Raw genomic sequence first — 18,821 nt, 5'->3', positions numbered from 1 at the left:
TCTACCTGAAATTAATGATTTAATTCGATTAAACAATGTCTTTTTCTTTTCTCTCTCTCTTTTTCTTCCTTTTTTTTTTTTTTTTTACTATTCTCTTACTTTTTTTTAAGCTTGAGATCAAGGATTTCTATCTCGCTAGTAAAAATAGTTGACCTCTGATGAGCGATAAACCCGAAAACGTTGATACCTCAGGTGAAGGAATCGTGAAAGAGGAATAAATATGAATAGCCGAAGGAGATCTATTTCTTGAAATAAAAGTGCGAAGAATGCTTCGGGCTTGGTATTTGAGGTGAAACGATATTTATTTATTGATTCTCGTAACGTACGATTTTCTTCGTAGAATTTAAAATTAAAATAATCAGATATAACTACAACATTGATCTTAGTAAATTACATTTATTATCGACTGACTTTAAATAATGATAGGATTTTTTTCATTCTGCGTATATTTTTTGGTGTTTATTTCTTTTTTTTTTCCCCTTTCTTTTTTAATTTGTTGGCACACTTATCGTAACAAAAGTACTTTGATGTTTATGTGGTTTGACCTTTAATATCGTCCATTTTAATTTCTGTTATTTTTAAGTATAATTTATAATTTTATTATAAATTTTAATTATTCCATAATTTTTCTAGCCATATTAATTTTTAATTTTTACAATTACTATCGGAGGAGTAATTATTTTATCTATAGATTTTTTATTACATTATATAATTCGTTATAATATGTGTTTGTACGTATATAAATGTTTCTTTTTTTCTTTATTAATTTTATTATAATTATATTTTCATTTTATTGTTATTGATTTTTTTTTAATTTCTCTTAAGTAATAATTCATAAATTAAGTTAAAATTAAATTCTATGTGAATAAATATTTTTATTGATTATTTTATCATTTTTATTATTTTTTAATTAGATAACTTTGTGCCAATATAATTTTCTTTTATTCAGAATAAAGTTTTTTATAATTTATACATATCAATCGATATGAAAAGTTAAATCGTTATTAAAAGATATTTCAAAATCGTTAATTTGTCTAACGATAAATAATTTTTGAAAATTCTTAAATATTAACAAACAATTGTAAACAAATTTCTTTCAAATATATCGGCCAATAAGTAATATCGGAATTTGTCAATAGAAAAAATACTATTGTTATTTATTTAGATATAAAATACTAAAACATTTTTATTACTACAATAAAAGTATTACTGCAATAAACGGTACTAAGATATAACATTGATTTTTATTTAGATATATTCTTTCTCTTTATTTAGATATAAGATATTAAAAATTTTCAATAAAAAGATATAGTGTTATTTATTTATATTTATAAGATATAAGATTAGAAGATATAAGATATCAGACACTATCAAATAAAAATATACATAATGTTATTTATTTAGATATAAGATATCAAACATTTTTTTTCGACATAAAATACACTAGTATGTGTTATATATTTAGATGTAAAATACAAAATTTCTTTTTTTTTCTTTCAATACAAATTTTATAGCAAGTAATTATATATAAAGTACAATTAATAAAGTTATGCAAAATTTTACTTATTGGCCAAATTTAATATATTACACGTTTATCTAGTTCTTTTCTCTTTTGAAGTACCAACGTTATATAGTTCTGATATAGAACTCGTCCGTATAAAGTTTTTCTAGTTAAATTTTTTTTTCTTTTTCTTTTTTTTTCGTATAACAACGACAGTCGTCTTCGTCTTCCTCTTCGTCTTCGTCTTCGTCTTCATCCTTGTCTTCGTCTGTTGCTCTTCGTCTTCGTCTTCGTCGTCGTTCGACGACATAGATAACAAGGTCGTTTTGTGCATAAAAGAGACGAAAAGTTTTCTCGTTTGGTGTTACTCTCTTTGCTCGTCACGACCGAGTTTCGTAGAAGGAAAGATGGCGAAGGCAGAGAAGTGTAACACCCGGTTGACCTCGAACATATGGTGCTTATTAATTAGCGTAGACGTTCGAAGTATCGAATGATTTACGTCGTTTATAGTATACATATATACATATACATATACATATACATATACATATACATATACATATACATATACATATACATATACATATACATATACATATATATATATCTAGGGGAATTTGAAAAGCGTTCGTGAACGCTTTTAAACGTTCACCGGAAACGATCCGTCCTCGTGTTGTTAAAACGCATGCATACATTAACATAGCTTTACGATTCGGACAGTTTTATCGCTGCTTATATTTGGAACTAACAAGTGGAGAGCTAATTCGCAATCGGGCCATAGCCAAAGAAATTAGAATAGTGTTTTGAAAATTCACAACTGTTAACGGAGCGAACATCAGATTTACGTCGGCGTTAAAAACGGCCGTTCCTTTCGTTTGTCTCTTTCGATTACTGCGAAGACAGAAAAATTCATTATAACGATGAAACGACGATGAGACTCTGTGATTTCTTTTTATTTTTCTTTCTTCCTTTTTTTCTCTCTTTCTTTCCTTTTTTTATTTTTAGGATTTTTCTCTTTTCCCTCCCTAACTCTTTGTTTTACGATTCTTTCCTAGAAGTTCTTTCGTAGCACGCGTCTTTATCTTAGGAAGCTTCTTTAGGAATTTTTCTTTTTTTCTTTTTTAGATACGTATTTTGTTCAGCAGTTTTTTTCGTACTTCATTCCGGATTTTTTTCTCTTTGAATATTTTTTTTTTTTTTTGAAAAATGCTTTTCTTGAAATTTGTTCTTTTTTCCTTTTCCTCCTTCTTTTATTCCAAATTTTGTCTAGGACTTATTTTTATCCTTTTCCAAGAGATTTTTCTTAGAAAATTTCTTTTTTATGACCTCTTCTTCTTCATTTTTGTTCCCTTTTTTTTCTTTTATAAAGAAAGTTTTACAAACCTTCGAATGAAAGAAATGATGGAATCAATAATTGGTTAAGCGATGCTTCACAGTGGAATTATTTTTTTCCTACTTCTTTTTCTTTTTTTTTTGTAAGTGATCGATACTGATACGTCGTGATAAATTAACTAGTAAAATTACTCTCGTTCTCTGTATGATAAGACCGTTACGTATTAGATTATTTCCGTAGATCGAATAGCTCGAATCCCAGGTGCTTGAGATCATCTTTACGGGGGTAAGGAAGGTGGAGGGATATGGTTGAGGGGGAGAGGGAAATATTAACGGCATAACACGAAGCAGGAGGAGGAAGAGAACGCCCTGACGTTATCTTTTCTTACGAGAATAGAATCGTTCGAGGAGCATAGAGCCGTGTTAGTTGATGCTGCCAATACCAACACGGCTGCAAACTTTAGATAGCGGACGCTCCGCATGCTCAATGTTATATATCTTCCTTAGAACCTGTATGTGTGTCTTTCTCTCTCTCTCTCTCTCTCTCTCTATCTATCTATCTATCCCTATCTCTCTGTTTCTGTCTCTCACGCGCGGGAATTTTCACCGTTAATGGTCTCGAATTAACGGGACGCCATTTTGAGCGCATTGTGAAAAAGCAGATAAGAGGAGTGTAATCGTTATGTTCGAGGCCGATGTCTCTGAATAAGTAACTATATAGGTTGGCGAAAGATTTTTGTTTGCTTTTGTACGATTTGATTTGATTTCGTTTCGTTTCGTTTTGTTTTATTTTGTTTTGCTTTGTTTTTCTTTTTTTAATTTCATTTTTCTCTTTCTTCCCTTTTTTTAGTTCTATTTTTTAACCTTCTAAAAAAAAAAAGAAGAAACTGTCGAATCACGAAGTCGCGATCACTCGATTATCTATGTTATTTTCTTCTTTTTTTCTTTTATCTTTTATTTCATTTTTTTCCTTTTCTTTTGAAGTCTGTAATTCGTTTTGTTTTGTTTGGTTTTATTTATTAACCTTTTGAAAAACTATTCAACTTCGAATTCACGACCTCTCGATTCTCGGTGATATTTTCTTTTTCTTTTTTTTTTTTTATGTCTTTTATTTCGTTTTTTCGTTTCTTTTTGCGTTATTTCGTTTTGTTTTATTTGTTAATCTTGTTAAGCTTTTAAAAAAAAATTGTTCGAGCACGAAGTTGCGATTTCTCGATTATCTATGGAATTCTTTTTTCTTTTATCATTCGTTTCATTTCTTTTTCCTTTTTTTTGATTCTTTTTTGTTCGGTTTTATTGTATTTGTTAACTTTCTGAAAAACTATCCTACTTTGAGGTCTTAACCGCTGGATTATCTATATTTTTTTTTCTTTTATCTTTTATTACATTTTTTTTGTTTCGTTTTGCTCTATTTGTTAACCTTTTAAAAAAGTACCCAACTTCGAAGTCGTAACTGCTCGATTATCTATATTATTTTTTTTCTTTTATCTCTTATTTCACTTTTTTCTTTCTTTTTTTTCGTTCTTTGTTTTGTTTTATTTTTTGACCTTCTGAAAAATTATTTAACTTTGAAGTCGTGATTTCCGCATTGTTTATATTTTTTCTATCTTCTATTTCATATTTTGTTTCTTTTCTTTCTTTTTCGTTGCAAATTAATAACATTTTTATTATTACATCGTTCTTTTTTCATTTCCTGGAAATAATTTAATTTATTATTCCAATTTATTTCATTGTTATTTTTATTATCTTGTTTATTATTATTTTTTTTATTAATTTAATAAGCAAAAAAAAAAAGGACGTTACAGTTATAGAAGTTCGAGCAATAATTTTCTTTCTATTTGTTTGATCTTTTTTTTTATTTTTTTATTTTTTTTTTTACTTTTTTATTACGTTTGTATGAACCTTTTCTTGTGCTATTTTTACATAAGTCATGTAGCTTTGTGAATTTTATGTCATGTTGGACACCATAACGATAACATATCAAGATCAAAGGTTTTCCACGTTCGATTACAAAATCCTTGGAAAACTGGTTATAATATATTCAGACTTTGTGTGTTATTCATACAAAGAAAATAAACTTAAGAAAAGTTAAAAGGAGGGAGGAAATCATTAATGCCATGTAACTTTGAAGTCACAAAAATTCATTTATTTGTATGTTTTATGTTCTACTTTATTTTCTTTTTTTCACAAAGTGATTTTATTCGTGGCAAATCGTAATTGGTATGTTTCAAATCGAAATGTGTTATTATACGAATTTATTTTGAATGTCGTTATTTTCTAGTTTTCTTTCTTTTTTTTTTTCATACTAAGCAAGAAAAGGATTATAAATTAATTATAAAAGCTTTTATAGTAATTGTTTTCTTTCTATTACTTTGTTGTAATCTTTTTGCCATTTTTATATTATTTAGTTTTACGAATTTCGTGTTACTCTAATTTTAATTTTTTAAAACTCTAATTTAGTATTTTTTATAATGTTTGGATTTCTTTTTTCCTTCTTTCTTTCGCAATATTATAGATTCTAAAATATGGAAACAAAAATTTTAAACAAAAAAAAAAGTATCGATGATTTTTTGTTGGACTAATATTATAAATTAAAAATCAATATTATTTATTTGATATCGTAGAAATAATATTGATAGTAATACTGAATTTTTATCAGAGGAAGAAAATACGACATTAAATTAAAAAAAGTCTATTGACTGTTCCACAAAATTACCGTATAAAGATATTTTCAATAATTTCATTGAGAGATACCATATTAAATAATATGACCGCAAACAACTTTAAAATTACAAGTCTTTAACGTAAAAATAAAATGTTTGAAAATAGTTATCCAATTGTTAGTGTTATCGTTGTTAAAATTCATATTCAAAGATTTAATGTTCGTTAGTTCCACATAAAACGTTTTATTTATTCTTTTTATTTCTTTTTTTATTTTTTCATTTCTTTTTTTTTTGTTTTTAGAATAAAGAAAAGGAAAAGAGGAAATGGTTTATTAAGTATAACGAGTTAATTATAATTCAAGGAAATGTTTCGGTGAAATTGGTTCTAATGTAACGTAATTTATTACGCGATATTTCATTTCTAAAATTCGATATGAGTTCTAGGTGAGTTTTAGGATGAAAATACACATTAAGAAAAAATAAAACGAACATAATATTACATTTATCGTTTCACATTTAATTGTTATATTCGAGATAAAAGCCAACATTTCCATTATTAACGATTAACGTTATTTTTGTTTTTGGTAAGCTCTGTTTATATGTATTTATGTATAATCGTATATTGTCTATCGATTTCTACATTTCTTTACGATCGGAGCGAATCAAACGATTTTCTAACTACATATGTAAGTATGTAACTATGTATGAAAGAGGTCAATGAGACTAAGAGAAATCACAGCGAAAGAGATAAGATCGTTATTTTCGTTGCGACGAGGAAAAACTTGTTTGTTGAATTCGATCCTTCTTTGGAAAATACATTCCTACTTTTATTCGTAGAAACGAGTTAATCTTTTTTTTTTAGCTTCGAGAAAGTATTTTAACAATAAAAAAGAAAAGAAAAAAAAAGAAAGAAGGAAAAAGATATGAGGAAAATAATTCAAGCTTGATAAATTATGATGGTGTGTGTGTGTGTATACACAACCATGATATATATATATATACATATATCACGATACATATATACATAAAAGATGTATGTATATATATACATATATATACATACATACATACATACATCACGTTACATTATATATAAAAGGTATATGTATATATGTATATATATAATGTAATATATAATGTGTGTGTTTGTGTAGAATAATCAATGAAATCATTGAATGAAATCATTGATTTAATTTTTTGTTTGTTTGTTTTATCTTTTTATTTTATTTTATTTTATTTATTTCTTTATTTTTATTCATATATTTTTTAAGTTATAATCGTTTGAAACATGTTGTTTTTTTAGGAGTTATAAAGAACATTGTTGCGATCACACAGTAGGTTAAACTTTAAGGTACCATAATTCGATGAAATATCGATTAAATGGTACACTGTGCAGGCGTTCGTTGGATTTGTACTAATATTTTTCATAATTTTTCTTAGAGTTTAAATATCGATCTCCATTAAAAAGAAAAGAAAAAGGAAAGAAAAATAAATAAAGATTCTTATGATTTCTGCAAGTTTCTTAGCATTTTTTTTTTTTTTTTGTCAAAATTAGGAACTTTTATTTGAAATATTTATAAAACCAATAGAATTGGACATTTTTGATCATATCATTTAAAATTAAATATTTGGTGTGTATACGCACGCATACACACACATACACAATATATTTATATATTTTATCAATATAAACAAAATTTAATATATAATACATTATATATATATATTTTCTCTGACTGTCTGTCTGTGTATATGCGCGCGCGCACGTGTTTATCGAACAACGATCGATTATAAACGAGGCTTCCCGAGGTTGATTTCTCGATTTATAACGTAGATTTATAACGTAGATTGACGAGAGAGACGAAGCTTGAAAATGAAAAGAGAGGTAGCAAAAGCCGATATATCCAAACAAATAAACTAATAAACAAATAGACAGACAAACATCTATTTCGTTTGAAAATGTAAAATAACGTGATATTCATGGAAAAAAGTGGAAAAAAATTCAAAGCTGATATCGACTTTCAGCGATTTTTAACTCTTTTGAAAATATGTATTGTTTTCTCTTTCTCTCTTTTTCTCTTTTTGTTCAATTTTTTTTTTATTACGCATAAAGCGAATTAATACAACATTCCTGTAAAAAAATTGTCTAAACGAAATATTCTAGAGATAAATATACGAGTTCATATTATGAAAACCATTTTTATTTATCTGATAAATATTTTCATTAATTAATGGTACACATCTTGTAAAATAAATAGTCGATATACATAAATGTGAACATTTATAAAATGTTAATACGTAACATAAGTGATTAGCATAAATAATTAAGCGTTAGGGTTATGTCTGGGTTTCATCTGAGTTTATTATAAATATCTGACCATTAAGAAAAAAAGTATTGGCCAATTATTATATCTACAAAAATATTTAAATTAAAATACTAATAATTTTTGTATTAATCGTTGGAATATTAATCACTTATATCTATTAATTTCTATTAATATTTTATTGTAAATATTGACAATTAACTTGAAATACTGATTAAAAATACTTACAAATACCAATCAGATAAGTAGCAATCATTATAAGTATAATTCTATATGGCGATTATTGCTACTTTAAGTATTATTTATACCGATATTATTATTGTATTATGTTTTATTTAAATATTTTATATTAAGTATTATTTAGATAACCCAATATTGTATTATTTTTCTTATATCAATGTTATTTATTTAGATATAAAATATTGAAAATTTTCAATATTACTAATTGGTCCAATCTCCAATAATTACATAGTCTCAAATATAAAAATAATTAAGAAAATATTTGAATTTGCAATGTGTTAGCAGTTATTGTCAAATACATAATCAAATAAGAAAGTAATAAGAGAAAAAACCATTACAGATGTTAAATTAACATGTGTTTTCTCTAGATTAATATTTATTTGTTCACTTCTATAATCTTAAGCTTTTTTATTATTATTAATTAATGTTGAATATTTTGATAAAAGGAATGATACATATATATATATATATATATATATATATATATATATGTGAATATTTTGGTCATTAAAAATAATAAAGCATCATGATTGAATTAAAATTGGATGATTTATATTAGGTACTAATATTTTACGCATATACACATATAATACTGATGAGTGATTAGTATAAATAATTAAGAATCAGTGTTGTGTCTGGATTTATTATAAATATTTGATCATTTATTTAAACAAAAAAAGTACAAAAATACTGACAAATAATTACAAATACTGACAAATATTTACAAAAATATTTAAATTGAAATATCAACAATTTTCGTATTAATAAATATAATACTGATCACATGTATTTACTAAGTATTATTCATCATTATTAATATTTAATTACAAATATGGACAATATATTTAAAAATACTAACTAAAAAGAAGAAAGATAGAAAGAAAGAAAGAAAGAATTTTTTGTTTGGCAATATTGAATCCAATAAATAATAGCCTAAATAAAAATGAAACATACAACATAGTTAGCTTACATTAAGACGATTAATCTTTCAAGTTGTCAGCCGGTTGGTGCTGCTCCTCCTGGTTTCCTTCAAACGTCACTTTGCATAGCATCGTTTCTCTTTCTAGCAAAGACCGTCACTAACCGCGGTCAAGATTAGAAATGAGGATATTTAAACAAAGCTTTGTCTAATAAGAAATCGTATGTTGACTGACGGACGTTACCTTAGTTGGTTTGCCGATGGTACGGAAATTACCAATACAAAGGGTATGAGAGAGACAAAGAAAGATATATATATATATACAGAGAGAAAGAGAGAGACAGAGAGAGAGAGAGAGAGATGATGGAGATAGATAGATGGAAAAAGAGAGAGAGACAGAGAGAGAGAGAGAGATGATGAGGTCTCTCGTGGCTTAAAAGCAGATTTGGCAAGAGGCCATGCTGTGTCATCGCTTGTCGTGCGAAAGCGCTTCGAAAAATCGAGATTACTTGGGCCAGTTACCACAGGTAGAAATCCCTATCTTTCTCTCTGTCTTTCTCTCTGTTTCTCTCTGTCTCTCTCTGTCTCTCTCTCTCTTAAGAATTGTTTAGAAATCAACCTTGCACGATTCCCTTGAAAACTTACAAAAGTAGATCAGAAAAACAAAATGGTTAATGATTCTAACGAGTTTGTCTTGTAGTATTCAACAAAGACTTTTTTCTTTTTTTGTCGTTAGGTATTTTAGTTATTCTGGTTTAAACATTTTTTTGTTTTTCTTTCTTCTTCTTCTAGAATTCTAAGAGATGTCATGTCTAAGAAATTTCAAGGGGAGAAAAAGTGAAAAGAATTTTGGAGTTATTTCGGTTGCAAGGATATATGAAAGGTTTTGTAAAAAAGAATCGGTATTGTTCAATCTGTTTGAATTGTTCGTTGGAAATTTTTAATAATGTTTCGCGATATTTTGTTGATAATTATTTTGTTATTTTAACATACGTATGTGTGAGAGTCTGTCTGTCTGCCTGTCTGTCTGTCTGTCTGTCTGTGTATCTGTGTGTGTACATATTTTTATTTTATTATAACGTGTTATTAGGAAAAAATTGTATATTAAAAAAAGAAGAGGAAACAAAACAAAACAAAACAAAATAAAACAAACAAAACAATTTATCTCAAGTTGTCGTTATCAAAATAATATCGTTCTCTTCTAAGAAATAAAATTAAATAATTATGATAAAGAAAAAAGAAAATGAAATGAATGTTTGCCAAGGAAAGACATTAAAACGATTCGGATGTTTAAATCGTTTCCATCCGCTTTAATTTCTTTTTCTTTCTTTTTTTTTTTCGTTTAGTTTTTACCCTTGTCATTCTAATTCATTTCGTCACGACGAAAGTTAACTTACGTTCCCCAGGGATGAGAAGATAGGTAACGTAAATTAGCGTTCCAAGGAGACTACGTGGGACTCCTATTTTACCATTGCATCTGAATGGTATATGTACATCGTATTTGCCTTTCGACGAAATATATATCCAACATTCCTTGGGTTCATATACTTCGGTTCGAGACAATTACGATTTCTATTTGCGTACCATTTGGTGGATCCTCTCGTGAGAAATGACGTCTAGAATCGGGCCGAAGTTAAACGCGTGAAGTCGCGCGGATGGCATTGCCTTAGAGAATTTATGATCATTAGTTAAGGGTAGTACTCGTCCGGAAAGCTTAACATACGTTATATCTCTCTTTCTCTCTCTCTTTCTTTTTCTATGTCTATCTCTATCTGTCTCTCTCTCTCTCTTTATCTCTGTCTATCTCTCTGTCTCTCTCTATTTCTTCGTCTTTTTGTTTTTTTTTTAAACATTACTGTTATTTAAGTTGCTTTACATTTCTGATATCAAATTTACGGTAGAATTCTGGTCATATATCTTTCCAGTTACATTATTTCTGACATATGAGAATTCAATCGTAAAATTTAATCTTCTGTAAAACAATTTTTTTTGTCTCTGTCTTGTCCTCCCTCCCCCTCCCCTCTCCCCCCTCTCTCTCTCTGTTACTATCTCTTTAAGAATATATTTTACAATGTGAAAATTATTGTTTTATGTTATGTTTGATGTATTTATAATTGTAATATTTAATCTTCTGTAAATCAATTTTTTATCTCTCTCTCTCTCTCTCTCTCTTTGTTTCTTTTTCTTTTTACCTTTCTAAGTTCAATTTGTACTGTGTGAAAATTATAATCTTTCATTATATCTGACATATGAAGGATTCAATAGTAACATTTAATCTTCTGCAAATCAATTTTCTCTCTCTCTTTCTATTTCTATTTCTATTTCTATTTCTATTTCTATTTCTATTTCTATTTCTATTTCTCTACGAACAAATAGAAGAATTTGAAAATTATAGTCTTGCATTATACTTGACATATAAGAATGCAATCATAACATTTAATCTTCTATAAACTAATTTTTTGTCTGTTTTTCTCTTTCTTTCTCTTTCGCTTTCTCTTTTTCTATCTCCCTAACAACAAGTTGTACAATGTGAAAATTGTAAAAATATTATAGTCCCATTATAAAAAAATTATATAAATTATAAATATTGCGAATATTATATTATATGTAATTGTAACATACTAAATATAACTTATATGTAATAACCATTAACTTTATCAATGGACTGAGTAATTAATTTAATGGTAAAGTAATGAAATGAAGATGTATTAATGAGTAATATCAAAGATACGTTATGTCATAGAGAGTTAATAATATATGTGAGAGTATTTCTTTTAGAAATAGTAATTCATTGATAATTCTAATGAAATAATATTAAATGGAATGGTATTGGATATTTCATATTTATGACAATTGAAATTCAAAAGTTTGTTAAATAAATTGTTTAAACAGTATGAGAAAGAAATATAATTACTAATTATTATAGCAATTATAATTCACTGATAATTTAAAAACAATATTAAATGAAAAAGATCATATATATATATATATATATATATATATATATATGTATGTATGTATGTATGTATGTATGTATATCTGTAATATGTATGTAAAGATCATATATATATATATATATATATATATATATATATATATATATCATTGAAACAAATTGAAAGTGAAAAATTAGAATTATTTTTCCATGTATTTTAACTTAAGTTCGAATTAATTTCCAAGAGAATCTAAAAGAAAAGGAAGAAAGAAAGAAAACGATAAATTTTTTAATACAAAGAATTAGGACCGACAAAATGTATTCGTATGTTTTATATATGATCGCATTAAGTGTATTTCGTGCTTAGGTCCACCGTTCACATTGCTTTACGGTTATTTTATTACTTCGTCTACCTCCGTGATTTATTACACCTCCTTAAAATTCCGAATGCGTTACGTTGCACAGAGGACGAACCGAAGCTGTTGTAATTTTGTTCGAAGAGATGCATTATTTTTTTTGCAAGATTATTATACAAAGATTATTATACAAAGTGTGTTTAAATATTGATAAAGTATTTAAAGAATAAAAATTAGATGAAAAATCAAAAAAGAAATCAACTGTTAATAATAATAATAGTAATAGTAATAATAATAATTTTTAAATAATAAATATTTAATAGTAAAACGTGTTTTTATTGTAAATATATAAATTGATAGCATGTATTCGACAACTAAAGATTATTACAACAAAAAAAGAAAAGATCAACTGCTAATAATAATATTAATAATCATCATCACCATCATCATCATCATTTCCAAATAATAAATATTAAATAGTAAAATAATAAAATCAATTGATAACGTGTATTAAACGAGTAAAAATTTAAATTAAAAAAAGGAAAGACTAACTAAAAACTTTGATACGTTATCGACATAAATTGATAACATATATTCGATGAGTAAAAAATAGATCTCAAAAAAAAAAAAAAAAGACGTCATCTCTTAATAACAACACTTTCTTAAATAATAGGATGGAGATAGATAATATATATTAATAAATATTTAATAGTAAAACTTGAATAAATTCATGCTTATTCAACCTACTTTAGAAATAATTCTTCACATTTTATCTTTACTTTTTTCTTATAACTTCATGTATAGAAATCTCTCTAACCTGTTTTTTAATTTTTTTTCCGTTACAGGAAGTTCTACACGCCATCAGTGCGCCCAGCGGGCAAGTTCAACGTATCGTTATCTTCAAGAAGAACGGCGTTCAAGCCATGGTGGAATATCCTTTCTAATGCGTTTTCTTTTTAATAACGTTTCCGTCTCGTAAAATAAACAGGTTTAACCGTTGATAATTTTTCTAATCAAAACATTACGCGTTTCATAAATATCTCAATGTTCATTTTAATATTCATTATCTTTCTATCTTAAAAAGTCAGTTTTTTTTATTCAATCATTTATAGATCTCTCAGATATATGTACGTACGCACACACACACACACACACATATATATATATATTCCTTAACTTAGCTCGTTCGTAATCACGTTCGACTCGGTAGAATCAGCCACAAGAGCAAAAGAAACGCTTCACGGGGCGGACATATATTCTGGCTGTTGCACTTTAAAAATTGATTTTGCTAAGGTAAGTTTTTTATATGAAAAATCTTTAATACAAATAAAATAAATTTTAATGGTATTACGTACATCGAATGGTTCCGTTCGATTTACTTTTAAAACGTAATTTTTTGTTCTCTCATTTTCCTTTTTTTTCATTTATTTATTTATTTTAAAATATCGTTTAGAAGAAAATAATGAAGTTAAATGTTAGGATTGTATAAGGTATCGTTTTTGTTTCCATGTTTTTTTAATAACAAAATTGTTTAATGTGGAAATTATTGGTTTTATTTATTTATAAATATTTACACCTAATCCAGTATACTCAAATATATTATATAATATAGCAATTATAGCAAATAGTATGTTATATACAGTGTAATATAGTTTATACTATGGTATATAACTTTATAATATATTCTATACTATATAGGACTGTATTACTATATTACTTAAATTCACTATAGTATAATTTATAATAGTATTAATTAGTAAAAGTGTACACAATAATAAAGCATATTAGTTACAATTATATCGTTTATACTGATATATTAAATTATAGCGTATAACTTATACTTATCAAACGTCAACGCTTCATTATGTATATATGAATTAACAACTAATTCAAAATATAACATAAACAGATATACGAGTTTATGACTGAAATAACACACGACGTTTATAAAAACTTAGAGATATTAAAAAGGAAATAATAATAATGATTCACTTCTATAAATCTACTTTAACATAAATATTCATTTAAATAGTCAATCATAATATCGAAGCTTAATTATTTGCAAAACGGTGTAAATATATTCTGGTGATAAAAGCATATTAATTGCAATTACATTGTTTATACTGATATGTTAAATTATAACGTACACTTTTACTTATCAAACATTAACACTTCGTTACGTATATATGAATTAACAATTAAATTAAAATATAATAGATATATAGGCTTATAAGGTTAAACTAGTACACGGTGTTTATGGAGATTTACAGATATTATAAAAAAAGAAAAAAAAAGATACACTACTTCTATAAGTTTACTCTAACATAAATATTCGTATAAATAACCAACCGTAAAATCGAAATTTAATTATTTACAAAACGGTATATATAGTAATATATTCCAATAAGAAAGCATATTAGATTGAATTATATTGAGTATACTGGTATGTTAAATTTTAGTGTAACTTATATTCATCAAACGTTAACACTTTGTTCGTATATATGAATTAACAATTAATTAAAACTGAAACAGTTACACGAGTTTATAACGTGAAACACGGCATTTATGGAAACGTACAGATATTTGAAAAAAAAAGAACAAATAAAAGAATAATCAAAACATCACTTGAAGAGATCAACTCTAACATAAATATTCGCATAAATAACCAACCGTAAAATCGAAGCTTAATTATTTGCAAAACGATATATATGGTAATATATTTCAATAACAAAGCATATTAGAGATAATTATATTGGTATGTTAAACTGTGATATAACTGTTCTTTATCAATAGTTAACACTTCATTACGTATACATGAATTAACAATCAATTAAAAATATAACAAGTAATACATCACGTTTATTAAGAGATATTAAAAAATCTACAGATATTTAAAACAGAAAAAAGAAAGAAATAAAAGAAGAATGATCAAAGAATCACTTGGATAGATCTACTTTAACAGAAATATTCATATAAACAACGAACCGTAACATCGAAGCCTAATTATTTACAATACGATAAACCTTAAGACATTTAGATAGTTTACTGAGTAGAGAATCGTGTTGTAGGAAGCCCAATTAACTTGCCAAGTCTCGAAACTGGCCACGTTGTAATAAATATACCGAAAGAGAAGGAGTAACAGTAGTACTAGTAATACTAGTAATAATAATAGTAGTAATAGTAGTAGCAGCTAGCAGCAGCAGCAGCAGCAGCAGCAATAGCTACTAGCGTCGTCTTTCCGGTCGGCGCTTATGCGAAACGCGCCGAACTTCTCGAAGTTCCACGGTTAGACGTTATGCTAGGAAAAACACATTTTGGCATGGCTCTCTTCATTGGCAGTGTCAACGTTAGAGGTGGGACCAACTAGTAAAGCATACCCAATCCCATTTTGAGCTTTAGGGCGTGGCTTTTGCCTGGCGGACTTCTATTTTCGGTCCCCTCTTCCCCTCCCTTCCTTTCCCCACTCATCCCTAGTCCTCCCATCCCACCCACCTCCCACCCCCACCCCCCTAAGGCGACTATGCCGCGGCAGCCGCGTTTTCGTGATTTCAATTTTCTCAGGTGATTAAGTTGTAACGCCCGCAGGCCGGAAACTACGTCGTCTCACCTCGGTAGTTTGTCTCTTTCTCTTTCTCTCTCTCTCTCTCTCTCTCTCTCTCTATCTATCTATCTATCTACATCTCTATCTCTGTCTCTGTCTCTCTTGGACGTTCATTTTCCTCATCGCGAAATCGAAGATGGGTAATCCATATCGGAGATGGGGCTGAGCGCGCCGATTTGTTGTCTCCCGTGGCTCATTTCGTTCTCGTCTATTTTCGAATAGGCTCTCTTCGCTTCTTCACTCTTTCCCCCCTTAAGATGGTCGATTCGTAACTTCCTTCATAGGGCTTTCTCATCGTGAATGATCAACATTGATCACAACCGATCTATTCCGGACTTTTCCCTTTTTCTATCGGACAATTTGTTATAGCTTGTATTTATTGTTTTTTTTTTGTTATCTTTCTTTTCTGGTCTTTTCTTTTTTCTTTTTCTCTTTTTCTCTTTGCTTTTCTTTTCATATTCAGAGTATGTAAAATTTCGGATGGATTTTCTTCTTTCTTCTCTCTCTCTCTCCTTTTTTTTCTTTCTCTTTCTCTTTTTAGCAGTTCGAGGTAATATATCGGTAAATATATATTTGTATATATCTATGTATGTATGTATGTATGTAGATATTGTTTGGATTCTTGTAATAGACGTGTGTTATAGAGAAATAAGATATTTGAATAAATTAGTTTGGACAAATTTGTTGTTTTGGAACGAAGAAATGGTTCAATCATTGTTTAAATTAGAAATATCGAAATTTTTTTGCGATATTCCTTTTTTTTTTTGTTTAAAAGATTGTTTAGATTCTTTATTATTTACTTGTCACTTTTTTTTTCAATATATAAAACTAAGATTTTTTTACTCGGATTTTGTAATAGTTTTAGATATTACGTTAATAATCTAGTTTAGCGATTCTAATCGATATATTACAGACAGAGAAGTACGTTTAAAAGGAAACACATTAATTATTTTCGTTGCTTGGGAACAAGATAATGGTTGCTCATTTGTTCGATAGACCATTGTTCGAAATGGAAATATCGAAATTCTTTGCGAACAATTGTTATTTTTTTTCTTTACAAAATTGTTTGAATCCTCTACTATTTTCACATCACTTTTTTGAACTTATACAACTTATCTTATTCGAATTTTGTAATAGTTTGGGATAATATATTGGTAAACTGGTTTTACGTTCCTAATCAATATATTACAGACAGAGAAGTATGTTTAAAAAGAAACACATTTATTATTTTGATTGTCTGGAACAATAGTTGTTCAGTAATTCAATCATTATTTAAAATGGAAGTATCGAAATTCTTTGGGATAAATTGTTATTTACAGTTCTTATATAATTCTTTGAAACATAAAAATTTGATCTTTTCATTTATTGTTGTGTAAAAGTTTGAAGTATCTAATTGGTAAAGAAATAGATTAAGTATTGTTAATGGATATATTTTCTAGAAAAGTGGAAATGTGTACAGTGAAAGATATTTAAATGAAATATCCAAACTATTTTCGTTTCGCGTTTGAAATAAGGGAACAATTGTTCTGTTGTAATTTCAAAATTGAATCGCTGTTTACAAGGAAACACAAAATTCTTTTCAGACGATTATTATTTCTTCGTGTAAGAAATCTTTTATAATTTTCATGTCATTTCATCAACATTTGAAATTTGTGCTACTACATTTAAAAAATTTCATTTAATATATTAATAAACAAATAGTTTGTTTATCAGTAGATATATTATATAAAAAAGAGAATATTTCGATAGAAAATATCAGAACAACCTTCATTGTTTTGAACAAGGAACAATTATTATAACGTTTTTATTCAAAATCTCATTCGTGGTGAAAAAGGATCTCTTTAAAATCCACCTGCAAATTTCTTACAATCATAATTTGAAAACCATTAGGATAGAATTTTTTCTCTAAACTTTTATCAAATTAGGAGAATGTTCTAACGACCTATAGAAATCTTTAATCTACTTTTTTATAATTTATCATTTTCCTTTTCAAATGATCGCTATTTTCTGTATAAAAGAAATTCCTTGAATCTTCCACAATTTTCATGTTATTTTATCAACATTTAAAACTTATGATACTTATCGCTTTTTAAAAATTTTAATAAAAATAATACATCAATGAACAAATAGTTTAGTATTATCGGTAGAGATATTATAGAAAAAAGAATATTTTTATACAAAAAAATGAAATCAGAACAACTTTTATCGTTAAAAATTAAAAAAGAATTGTTGTATCGTCCTCATTCAATTACAAAATTCACCTGCAAAGAAATCTTCCTTAAAAATTTCATTTGAAAACTGTTAGCATTTTATCTAAATCATTATTAATTATCATTACCACGTTCTACGTCGTAACGATCTATACACATCTCTGATTTAATTTTTTACAATTTGTTATATTCCATCTCGAATGATTGCAACTTTCATTGTTTGGAACAAGAAAAAAATTGTTTCTGTTCAAAATTTCATTCGTTGTCTAGAAAGATCTCTTAAAAATCTTCTTTTAAAGAAATCTTCCTTACAATTTCAATTCAAAAACCATTAGCATAGAACCTTTTATATAAATCATTATTAATCATCGAGTTGTATTCACGTGACATACATACGTTCTAACGATTCTATAACTATCTTTAATTTTCTACAATTTATTTTACTTTGCTCTAAGTTACATCTATTAAACGATCCAATTTTCAATGGTTCATCGATCTCGAAAGAAGGATACATTGACCGATTAAAGTCTCTCTTGCATTCTTCAATGTAGGTTTTACTTATCATGGACTTTATAAGATTGATAGTTCGATTCGATTCGATTCGATTCGATTCGATTCGATTCCATTCGATCTCAAGAAGGATATCAGAGTTGGCCGTTCGAATCGATTCTCAGTCGATTTCCGTAACCGGTTTGGTAGCCATGTTGCCTGATCGTAGACGATCGAGTTACCTTCTTCTA

At 27.2% G+C, this 18,821-nt stretch overlaps 1 protein-coding gene across 5 annotated transcripts in view; it reads left to right on the top strand.

The window, feature by feature from the left end:
• LOC127069410 (heterogeneous nuclear ribonucleoprotein L) overlaps window positions 1-18,821 on the top strand; it is a 111,917-nt gene that overhangs the window by 25,017 nt on the left and 68,079 nt on the right. For all 5 annotated transcript variants that reach the window (XM_051006407.1, XM_051006408.1, XM_051006406.1 and 2 more), the window contains 2 exons: window positions 13,116-13,201; window positions 13,467-13,563. In XM_051006407.1, the coding sequence (XP_050862364.1) occupies window positions 13,116-13,201; window positions 13,467-13,563 (183 nt within the window). The remainder of the gene's footprint in view (window positions 1-13,115; window positions 13,202-13,466; window positions 13,564-18,821) is intronic.

Source organism: Vespula vulgaris, chromosome 15, assembly GCF_905475345.1.
Source record: "Vespula vulgaris chromosome 15, iyVesVulg1.1, whole genome shotgun sequence".
Lineage (NCBI taxonomy): Eukaryota > Metazoa > Arthropoda > Insecta > Hymenoptera > Vespidae > Vespula > Vespula vulgaris.
Note: the sequence above shows the minus strand (reverse complement) of the source record. Positions and strands in the feature narration are given on the sequence as shown.